At 30.0% G+C, this 11,284-nt stretch overlaps 2 protein-coding genes across 5 annotated transcripts in view; one reads left to right on the top strand and one right to left on the bottom strand.

The window, feature by feature from the left end:
* Positions 1-7,598, top strand: part of LOC106463486 (YEATS domain-containing protein 4-like) — a 12,155-nt gene extending 4,557 nt beyond the window's left edge. For 3 of the 4 annotated variants that reach the window (XM_013923523.2, XM_013923525.2, XM_013923524.2), the window contains exons 4-8: positions 1,121-1,187; positions 3,124-3,218; positions 4,176-4,268; positions 5,058-5,145; positions 6,389-7,598. In XM_013923523.2, the coding sequence (XP_013778977.1) occupies positions 1,121-1,187; positions 3,124-3,218; positions 4,176-4,268; positions 5,058-5,145; positions 6,389-6,564 (519 nt within the window). In that variant the 3' untranslated portion in view covers positions 6,565-7,598. The remainder of the gene's footprint in view (positions 1-1,120; positions 1,188-3,123; positions 3,219-4,175; positions 4,269-5,057; positions 5,146-6,388) is intronic. The other variant, XM_022390987.1, reaches the window with a different exon arrangement.
* Positions 7,599-9,434: 1,836 nt separating this feature from the next.
* LOC106463480 (testis-specific serine/threonine-protein kinase 1-like) overlaps positions 9,435-11,284 on the bottom strand; it is a gene marked incomplete at its 5' end in the record, with an annotated part of 2,740 nt that continues 890 nt past the window's right edge. Inside the window, one exon of the mRNA XM_013923519.1 lies at positions 9,435-9,784. Within this exon, the coding sequence (XP_013778973.1) occupies positions 9,435-9,784 (350 nt within the window). The remainder of the gene's footprint in view (positions 9,785-11,284) is intronic.

Raw genomic sequence — 11,284 nt, 5'->3', positions numbered from 1 at the left:
TTCCCTCTAGTCTTACACTGCTAAATTAGGGACGGCTAGTGCAGATAGCCCTCGTATAGCTTTGCACGAAATTCAAAACAAGCAAACAAAAAACAAACCTTTAGCACATAGCAAACTAGTGAAAAAACCTACTTGTTTATTTTCATCATAAGTAATGAACCCACTTTATGGTTTGAACTGTAGCTACCTACTTTGAAGAAATGTATCTCTTTAAAATAACTTAGTATCATTATTCTTAAAGATTTACTTCTATCTTAATAGATCCAGTTTTACTACTGTTGGTGATGATTTTAAATGAACAATTTAAATAATAATAATCAGTTTTAACCTATCACATAATTTTGGTTACAGTGTGAGTTTGTTCATTTTTTAAAACTCTTATTCGCTTAATACATAAGTGTGAATTTGGGTACATAAGAATGCATTAAAAGATTCTTCATAGGTAGATGTAGCTGACTCTTTTATGTACGTGTACCTTTAAAGATATATTTTTGTGTTTTGTTATCCAATTAGAATGATGTTTGTCTTGTCTTTGTATTATTATCAATACAAAATGTCACATTAATAAATGTTTTTATGCAGTTAAGTAACGACGAAAACAAAAATTTTAACTTACTATTATAGCAAAAAAGTCTAAGGTAACGTCTTAATTGTCTGTTTGTTTTCAAAGTTATTAGTAATATAGTTTGTAAAAACTTAATTTGGAATATTCCTACAGACTACCATAATAACTATAAGAAGTTTCAATTTATGGAAAAACTTATCTCCCAACTCTATAAAACAAAACAAAATTCCAGATAATGATTTTTCTGTAGAGAACAAATAACCAAGTTTATACAGTTAATATTTGTTTTTTTTTACTTTGCTTTATTTTTAGCATAATTGGGTTCTAGTTTATTCATTTTGTTATGTTTTGTAATAAGGCTATACAGAGAACAGATAATAAAATGTTTACAGTAAATAATTTATTTTAACATCCATTGGTTTTTTTAATTTTGTTATGTTCCATTATAATGGTGTAAAGATTAACTCTAGGCTTTATTTATGATTTTAAAATAACCTCTCATTTTACCATTTTATCTTTATTGAAGGATTCACCTACTTATTATTCTATTTTTAGGACATGTCTATATATGTGAAGAAAGTCCACTTTAAGCTTCATGAAAGTTATGCAAACCAAAACAGAGGTAGGCAGAACATATTTTCCATAGATGCTGCATATTAGATCATATAGTTTATTTTAAAGTCATTTAAAAGGGGTCTGCTTTGTGTACAAAAAGAGAGATACAGGTCACAGGTATAGGCTTATGAAATTTTGTAGTTGAACTAAGGTATTTTTTAATTCGCTTAGAGGCATGTCTGTCTAACTCTGAATATCAGAAAAAAAATAAAATTCTGTGAAGAAAAAAAAAAGCTTGTATACAATATCCAATCCAGGATTCATAAAAGTAATACAGAAATAATAGTAGAAGTATAGAAAATCAATACATACTGCTGTAATTTTTTAGCATGTTCTCAAGATCTGGTCTGAGCTCAAGCATTTATGTTATTCAGGATATCTGTGGTAAAGGCTGTGTTGGATAAAATATTAAACCACGAAACAAAGACAGTGTAAGCATATAAAGTTAGTACTGAAGTAAACAATACTGTATAATTGCAAAGTGTAAAAGTGTTTCTAGAAATTTCCAAAATAAGCAGTTTTAGTTTGTATAAATTATATGAATTTTTTTACTGAAGACTCAAAAAGATAAGTATACTGTAAGAAATAGCATTAGTAAAACCTTTTAATGCTATTATGTTATTTTTTGTTGCTAAGACATGTATTTTTAACCTCCTCACTGCAGAAGAAGTGTATTCTCTGTGTGGATTTTTCTTTGTAATTTTGCTATAGTGTTTTGATTTTCACAACATAATTTCAAAGCCACAAAAAGAACTTGTTTATGATTTCATGGTATAATCCTTTTTTTTGTGATGTCATATTTATTCTTCTTTGAGTAGAATTCGGAAATCGCTTGCAAGGCATTTTTTTATGCCTGTTGCACACAGTTATATGAATTATTCATCTTGACATACATCCATCTAATGCACATTTTACAGTCAATCAGTATTAAACTTGTTTGGGATAAATATGGAGGCTTCTCAAACATTCAGTACTTTGATATTTGAGAGAGGGAAACCTCTTATATAAGTGAAAGCATAGTTGATCCTGTTATTTTTTGTTTTCCCAAGTTTATCATGACTAAACAGCAATACTTAACTGCAGAAATGAAATGATGAATGTCAGAGCATCTCCAGAACTTATCCAAAAACTCCTGTGAAAGCATGTTATCCTGCTGAAGATATGAGATAATCAGTATATATATATATATATATATATAATATATTCACTAGAAAATTTTGGGATTTCCCTACGATGCAATATATCCATTGCCAAGGCAGATACATTTGAGTAGGAATATAGGGGGTAAAAAAAAGATAAGTATATGCCACAGAGTCAGATGAAGCATTAAAAAGTATGGCTTTGTCAATCAATCAAAATTAAATTATAAATTTGCATCGCAGAAATATACAATTAAACTTTATATTAAAGGAAAATAAGGATCAACAAATGAAAACTGTACAAATAAAAAAAATGTCATCCAGTTAAATAGTTTTAAGAAGACAGGCAAAAGAAATAAAAAGTAGTTTTACATCTTATATACTTTGCAATTGAAATGTGTTTTGATTTTAGGTTAACCTGTGAACATTCATAGCTATTTCCTTTTGTTTTTGTACTAAACAAAATTTATTAATGAAATGTACATCGAGGGCTAAAAATGTACAAAATATATATTGTGCACCTGAGCTTATTTTACTGATATTACAGTGTAAAGTCCTGGCAGACCAACTTGGACAGTTTTAGATAATTAACATAGTGTTTTAGTTTAAAAGGAACTTGAAAAGACTAACCAGCAAGTTTTTTTAGGAGTAAACAAAATCTTGAATATAATGTCATGAAAATAGGACTGTTTTTTAAACATATGATGTATACATGATAGGTGAGAAAAGTAAAATACAATTTTTATTTTCTGTATTAGGTAAGTTATATTTTTTTATGCTAATCCAACATTTTTCACTCCACAGTGGTAACTAAACCACCTTATGAAGTCACTGAAACTGGGTGGGGAGAATTTGAAATTGTCATCAAAATATATTTTCATGATCCAAATGAAAGACCTGTGAGTATTGTTTTCTTCTTATAGCAAAATAATTTCGCATTCAAAACATTATTCTTTATACAAAAAGTGGTATGAAATCTCAAATTCATGTTACCTTTAATGTGATCAAATAACAGACTGAGAGTTAGATTTGCCTTGTATGAATAAACTGATAGCCTGTTACTTATTATATATTTAATGATGTGTATATTTCATTTTAAGTATTATAAAATGTTTTGTTGTTGTTCAATCAAAATTAGTAGTAATAAATAGACCTAGGAGATTTAATCGATTACCTATGAACAGCAATTATATTGATTAGTGTCATGTAAAGTAATTGATTAATCAAAATTACAATTAAATTAATTGTTATGAAAATGATCATCAAATCAAAATCAGGGTTTTCTTCTTATTATTATTATTACTATTGATTATTTTAGTTATCTAAGTAGTCAAAATGTTGCTATTATGTTATAGTAACAGTAAAGCTGTCTGAACTCTCTAAGTTCCTGCAGTATATCAGGGTATCTTCCAGTAATAATGATAATAGACACTTTTACATGGATTTTGTTTTTTTAGATTATATTTCACAACTCAATTGAATTTTATTATTTTTAGGTCACGGTGTATCATATATTGAAACTTGTATTATTTTTAGGTCACGGTGTATCATATATTGAAACTTGTATTATTTTTAGGTCACGGTGTATCATATATTGAAACTTGTATTATTTTTAGGTCATGGTGTATCATATATTGAAACTTGTATTATTTTTAGGTCACGATGTATCATATGTTGAAACTTGTATTATTTTTAGGTCACGGTGTATCATATATTGAAACTTGTATTATTTTTAGGTCATGGTGTATCATATATTGAAACTTGTATTATTTTTAGGTCATAGGTATCATATAGTTGAAACTTGTATTATTTTTAGGTCACAGTGTATCATATATTGAAACTTGTATTATTTTTAGGTCACAGTGTATCATATATTGAAACTTTTTCAAAGTGAAACAAATATCATGTTGGGAAAGAAACACTTGGTGTCTGAGTTTTATGATGAACTTGTAAGTACTCCTTTTAAAACTATTAACAGATTAACTGAACATTTCTGTTACTGTTACATAAAGTAACAGGATTTTTTTAGTAGTTACTACATAATTTACATCGAATCTTAAGGCAGTTTATATTAATAGCATCTGTGGTTAAGAAATAATTTAACCATTCCTATTAGAAATATTTAGACTGAGATATGAAACATCATATTACCTAATAAGAAAAAGCATTTTAAGCCATGAGAAATCTTTTCAATATTAATTTCAGATCAAGTGATACACAGCTCTAAAACTGTAAAATAATTATTTAAATGTTGTACGAACAAACTTTGTAAGAATTTCTGTATTAAAATGAAAATAGTAATGTGATAATCTTTACTACAATTTTTATTGCCATGTTTCTGGTAAATTTAAGAATTAATGATTATATTGAAAACTCAGTGCTTAGAGACATGTCTAATTCAGAAGCTAATACCTTGCTGTTGGTCTAAGTGTGCACTTGTTTTTCATGATTGACCATAGCTCTTTGATATTTGTGTGAATGTTCCATTAGTTATAATAAGATTTAAGAATTGCTGTGCCGATTTAAGCAGTAAAGTTTATTTCTGTATAAACGTAATGAACATACCAGTTATTTTTTTTTCTCCCAGGTTATTTTAAATCAAATCTTGCAAAATGCTCATAAATAAGATATACACTTACTGTTCTAGCACATTAGATAAGTAATCCTGTTATACATGATTTTAATCTTTAAAAATTTACATTCAAAGTAGTGTTAAAATTGTATTTTATTTTTAAAAGATATTTCAGGATCCTTCAGCCATGATGCAACAGTTACTAACCAGTACAAGACAATTAACACTGGGACCATATAAACATGAAACTGATTGTGAGTAAGCAACTTGTATAATTTTTGTCATTTAAGTCAAGTAGTGTTGATGTTTTAGATGTCTTTGTGAACTGCTGTGTCTGTTTAAGAAATAGAGGTGTAGCATATAGCAGTAACAAAGTGTTGTATTCTGTTTCTCAATATTCTTCATAAGACGTTCCTATCTGTTTAAGCTAATAAACAAAATATTTTTATCTTATGATGTGAGTAGAGGCTTGTGATCAGACATGCAGGTGATTGATTTGTAAAGAAAATGAGCTGCTCCAAATTACTTGACAACAATTACCAAGAAAAACATAAGATATATTAACAAAGATTTTAAATTTACTTTTAGTAAGAAGAGTGGAAAAAAAAAAGTAGACATTAACAAGGATTCTAAATTTACTTTCAGTAAGATTAGTAGAAAAAAACAACATATAAACTGGGATTCTCAATTTACTTTCAGTAAGATGAGTAGAAAAAAACAACATATAAACTGGGATTCTCAATTTACTTTCAGTAAGAATAGAAAAATATATAAGAAGATATAATAACCAAGATTCTAAGTTTACTTTTAGTATTGCTTTGCTTGTTGTTAAGCATAAGGCCACACAATGTGCTATTTGTGCCGTGCCCATCATAAGTATCAAAACCCAATTTTTAGCATTATAAACCCTCAGATTTACAACTGAGCCACCACAGGGGCTGTTAACCAAGATTTTAAATATACTCTTATTACTGTCTTACTGACCATCTGTATAAAATTTCAGATCAATGTATTGAAGAAAACAAAAGTAGCAAAAGTATAACATTTTATCAGCTGGACAACAAACAAGTGCACCACTACTGCAACATTTACTTCTTCAACAGAGAAATTACAACAAAGAGGGACACAAGAAACAAGTTATCAGAGAGAGGAGAAAATTCAGCTTTTAAAACAATACTTGAAGTTGGTATTGAATGTCATTACATTGTCACAAATGGTTTAGTAATGATGCTAGTTTTGTTATGTTTCTGGTTCATTACCTTGCCTAAACATGTAATTATAATAGGTACATTTTGTGTTTGTTTGTTAATTGTGTAGTTGGCTTCTTTTTTCTTTTTTCAAAGTAATAAATTTATTTTTTCAATACAAATCATACATTACAAATAGTTTTGAAAAAATCAGATAGTTTAAGTTTTGCTTTCCCTTCCAGTATTAAAGTTTTAGTGACTGAACTGTTGTTAACAAATTTAACTTTGCCCATTTTTTGTTTAATTTTAGTTGAAGAGAAGAAAGAGAAAAGTTTAAGTGCCATCTTGTCTGCCAAGAACAAAATTCGTGTAGAAATTAATGACATGAAGGAAAAACTGAAAATTGCTCGAGAAACCATCTCCAAGTTTAAAGATGAGATCAGTCAATTAGAAAAGAGCCAAAATCAGAACAAGGATAAAGAATGAAAATCATGATTTTTAGATATTCCTTGTGACTGAGGTATAAGATATGATTTAGATGAACAGCTCACCAAATCCAAAGAAACTGGCATGAAATATATATCTTAGGTTTAGTTATTTGGTAAAAAAAAAAAGGTTGAAATAAAAGATTGTGATCAGGAAGAATGAAGTGAAGAATATTTAATGTTAAAACATCTAAGATTACAGTAGGTATTTTGACAAAGATATATCATATATACACTGACAGTTCCATAAGATATCTTTTGCCAAAAAGTAAAAATCAAATCTGTAGTAATCTATATCAGATACTATTCATATTGATTAACATTTAATTTTAATTAGTGGTATAATAAGATCAGATTATTACAACGTTTGTGTACTGTCAGAATTTTAGATAATGCTTTACCACATTTACATGGCATCAGTACTTCTGAAACTGACAAAAGAATACTGGTATTTATTAATAAACATTTACTGTTACTTACCAGCAATTAAAATATAAAATGTCAGTTCCAAGAATTTTTTCAAACATGTAGAGAAATATTATGTTTTTCTTCAATATCACTTGCATAATTTTCAGTTGTAGGTCTCAATATACTAGTGTTTAATGTGTAATTTATTCTTTGAACTATTAATATTCTAGTTTCTTATGCTTTTACTCTGAGATAGGTATATTGCATTTGAACTTTGAGTACAAAAAAGGATAACTGGCTCCAAAAATTGGCTCATTTTCTCTATGACTGGAAGCAATCAGGCCTTTCTCAAAGTCATTTTATGAAAATTTTATCCAAATTCAGCAGTAATAATCTTCTATTTTCAGCCATTACATTTTCTAAATTACAAAGCATAAACATGCTCACTCAGAAACTGAAATGTATAAATCTTACTTGTTGAATTTTACAAAGATATGTAGTAATGCATACATTTATATTCTTTAACTTGCAAGCCTTGAACTGAAAAGCTAAAGTCACAACTCTTTCTCCACATATACCGACCAACCAAATTTGGGTATTGTATCAATAAAAGTTTGATGCACTCAATCTTCTTGATCTCTTTACGTTGTTTTTTTCTGTTTATCCAATAAACAAGTATTGAGAAGTATCATCTCTCTAGGTAAATCTTTCTTACATCATGTTAAAATAAGCCTCTAACAATAGGCTCTGTCACATTTGGTAATGATAACAGTATAATCTTTTTTCTAGTGGGATATTTCTCCCTTACATGAGAGTAGTTATAATGTAAATCCGTTAAAGACATAATAAGTTTTAAGAGAATTACTTTTGACATTACACAATATATGTGGTACATGCAGTCATTCCCAGACCAACAATACCCCCCCTCCTCCTGAATAAACCAAACTTGATTTTTAAGAAAGTGTACCATCCCACTACGTTTTACACTAAAAACGTACAAATCTGATGTTAGTAAAGTGTACCATCCCACTGCGTTTTACACTAAAAACGTACAAATCTGGTGTTAGTAAAGTGTACCATCCCTCTACGTTTTACACTAAATACGTACAAAGCTGATGTTGGTAAAGTGTACCATCCCTCTACGTTTTACACTAAAAACGTACAAATCTGATGTTAGTAAAGTGTACCATCCCACTGCGTTTTACACTAAAAACGTACAAATCTGATGTTAGTAAAGCGTACCATCCCTCTACGTTTTACACTAAAAAAGTTCAAATCTGATGTTAGTAAAGTGTACCATACCACTGCGTTTTACACTAAAAACGTACAAAGCTGATGTTGGTAAAGTGTACCATCCCTCTACGTTTTACACTAAAAACGTACAAATCTGATGTTAGTAAAGTGTACCATACCACTGCGTTTTACACTAAAAACGTACAAATCTGATGTTAGTAAAGTGTACCATCCCACTGAGTTTTACACTTAAAACATGCCGTACAAATCTGGTGATATTTTAACATTTTTAATTTTCTGGCCTCGTGGAGGTTTATAAGCAGAATTTCTTCGAACTGACCAGTATAATACGGATTAATTTTCCTGAACCAAATTTAATTTGAAAATCAACACATTTTTTTATTCAGTTGGTAAATTTTTACTGAACTAACTGTGCAGAAACAGTTAGTGTTGTTAAAGATTATCTGACTTTGTTAATATCCGAGTAATTGATCTTTTTTCCTTTTATTATTTAAGAAACGGTTTTTGCACGTATCTCATCTATTTTAACACAATTCACTAACCACCGTAGTTATCTTTATTGTAAGACCAACAAATTCGTAATTACGAATGTTATTTGTTCTATATATATTTCTTATTATGAATTTAAAACCATTTACAATAAAGCAACTTATTCGGCCTTGCTCGAAACACCATGTTTTGTGATATTCTCGCTTTTTTTTTCTTATGTTTATATACGAGTAAATTATATTTAAAGGGTGGAATAAAAGTTGCATAGCGCCCTCGTACAGAATTTCCAGTGATTAAGTTATCGTTGAATAATTATTCAAATATAGGAATAGGTAGTTGAAGATAAAAAATGACAATCGGTGATATTCTGTTGAAGAAACCTTACTCTGCAAGTAAAGTGTTAAGTAATGATTGTTTTTTTATGTAAATAATCTTCAACTGTATGTTATTTATACATAATGACGCCTCAAATGAGAAACTTGTATTAATCTAACATTACAGTTATGTTTAGTGGAATTTAATGTTATGAGAAATACGTTAACACTTAAAAGAGGCTAAGTTTCAGAACTCTCAGATTATTTGTCTCCCAAAATTATGTCTGGAAGACAACTCTGTTAATTTTGAACATAAATCTTTCCCGAATCTCAGCTAAAACATCCGAAGAGTTGCAACAATAAGTTGGACAAAGAGGCTGTAGGTTAGAAACAAAATTACAATTTGTTAAATAGCACCCTGTAGCCAAGAATGGCGTAACACCTGATCTACAGTCGCTCGTTTCGTAACGTCAGGCTGCAATATGTGATGGAGCAGTTCTTCACATTCTTTTGTGAGTATGAAGGCTATACCAGCAGGTAATCTAACACGTTTATGTAGTTGGGTCTTAACCATCTTCTTTATGTTGGAGTCATCAAATGGCATAGTTCCAGTAAGCATGATGAAGAGTATACAACCTAGACTCCATACGTCGTACATCTTGGGATTGTAGGGTACGCCTTGGAGAACTTCAGGAGCAGCATAGGCTGCGCTGCCGCAGTAAGTCTTACTCAATATTCTTTTTCCGGCGGTATCAACTTTTAATAAAAGAAATGATAAACAATATTTATTTGATGCTTTTTATGTAGAAACGTCACACAAGTTTGATAGAACTTGTCCTTGGAATATCTGGTACATTAAAATATAGAACAGACTATTAATAAAAGCTCATAAAATTTCATAATATCTTATAATCAGAAATCACTGTGGTTCGGTACATTTAAATCGTGGGGTAGAATTTATTTACTTTCTTTAAAGAAACTTCATTTGAAAATATTTGCAAAGCTGAAAACAAAATCTGCTATTGCTTTTAAAACTGACATTCAAATGATGTTATTTGGTCTAACGAACTGTACAAACCTAACAAGGTGGCTTATGTTGCTGGCTGTCTTCGTTCGTTCAGTGATTCGAAATTATGGGCGGCTATTTTTAATTAGACGTTTATCCCACGTGCGCATAAGTTGAACATTTTAATTGACAAAGATGACGCAACTATTCATGTTCAGATTTTGCATGTATTATTGTTTATAAACATTAACTCTTCGGGCTCGCCCGTCGTAGTATCGCTATATTATCAGGGTTTAAGTCTTGAAGACGTGGGGGGGGGGGTCAGGTTCAAGTGACCTCTTCCTCCCTCCTTGTAGATGGTAACTGGTTTCTGGAGAATAGTATTATTATTATTACATTGTTGTATTTCAACTGCCACGTGCTCCACTGTGTATTAACTGTTACTTTGTGAGCGATGTCAACACTTTGTACAGATGTGATATTGTTAAACCTGTTTTGAAAACTTGCAGTGTCAACTACAGCAATTCCAGATTGGAACAATGATCGAATTCACTGTTTTCGCAATAAAAAAGGTATGCCGAAACGTTGGATCTAACTAACTTCATTCTCTAAGCATTATTATCTAAAGTACTTCCTATTAAACAAAGCTCCGGGCAGCACAGTGTGGAAACGATTTTAGAACAATATTTGAACGAGTTTTAATGAAGTTAGGGTATAGTATGTACATAAGATATACATAATTCGATGAGTATAAAGAAGTATAAAAATGCAAACACACGCATTGTGCGCTCATAAATCACAAGCAAGAACTTAACCAAACGGTGAGTTTATTAATGGCTCAAAATAGTACCAGAAAAACACAGAATAAAATCGAATAGGGTGTATAATGCTGTAGTATTTTATATGGAAGCTCTTTGATTTAAGTTGGATGTATATCAATTTACTTATGACCCACTGCGGGGAAGGGAATGCATATGTTACGAGTCTGCGTCCTGTAGATAACACGGGCCTGCGATATTTTATTGTCTTGGTATTTTTTACATATCCTACAGTAACTCCTGTACGCTGAATCCGAAAATTACATTAATGTTTCTCCATCACGTACAGATTTTTCACAAGACGTCATAACGCAATACATAAAAGAAAGGCCACAACACGTAGTTTTGAGAATAAAAGACGTAGATTTTACAAATAAATCAGGATGAATGAGGATGGATATACGTTTGACATCAACGTTCTTCCATTTTCTT

Source organism: Limulus polyphemus, unplaced genomic scaffold (assembly GCF_000517525.1).
Source record: "Limulus polyphemus unplaced genomic scaffold, Limulus_polyphemus-2.1.2 Scaffold1421, whole genome shotgun sequence".
In the NCBI taxonomy this organism is placed as follows: Eukaryota; Metazoa; Arthropoda; class Merostomata; order Xiphosura; family Limulidae; genus Limulus; species Limulus polyphemus.
The sequence above is the reverse complement of the archived record's forward strand: the minus strand, read 5'-3'. Positions and strand labels throughout refer to the sequence as shown.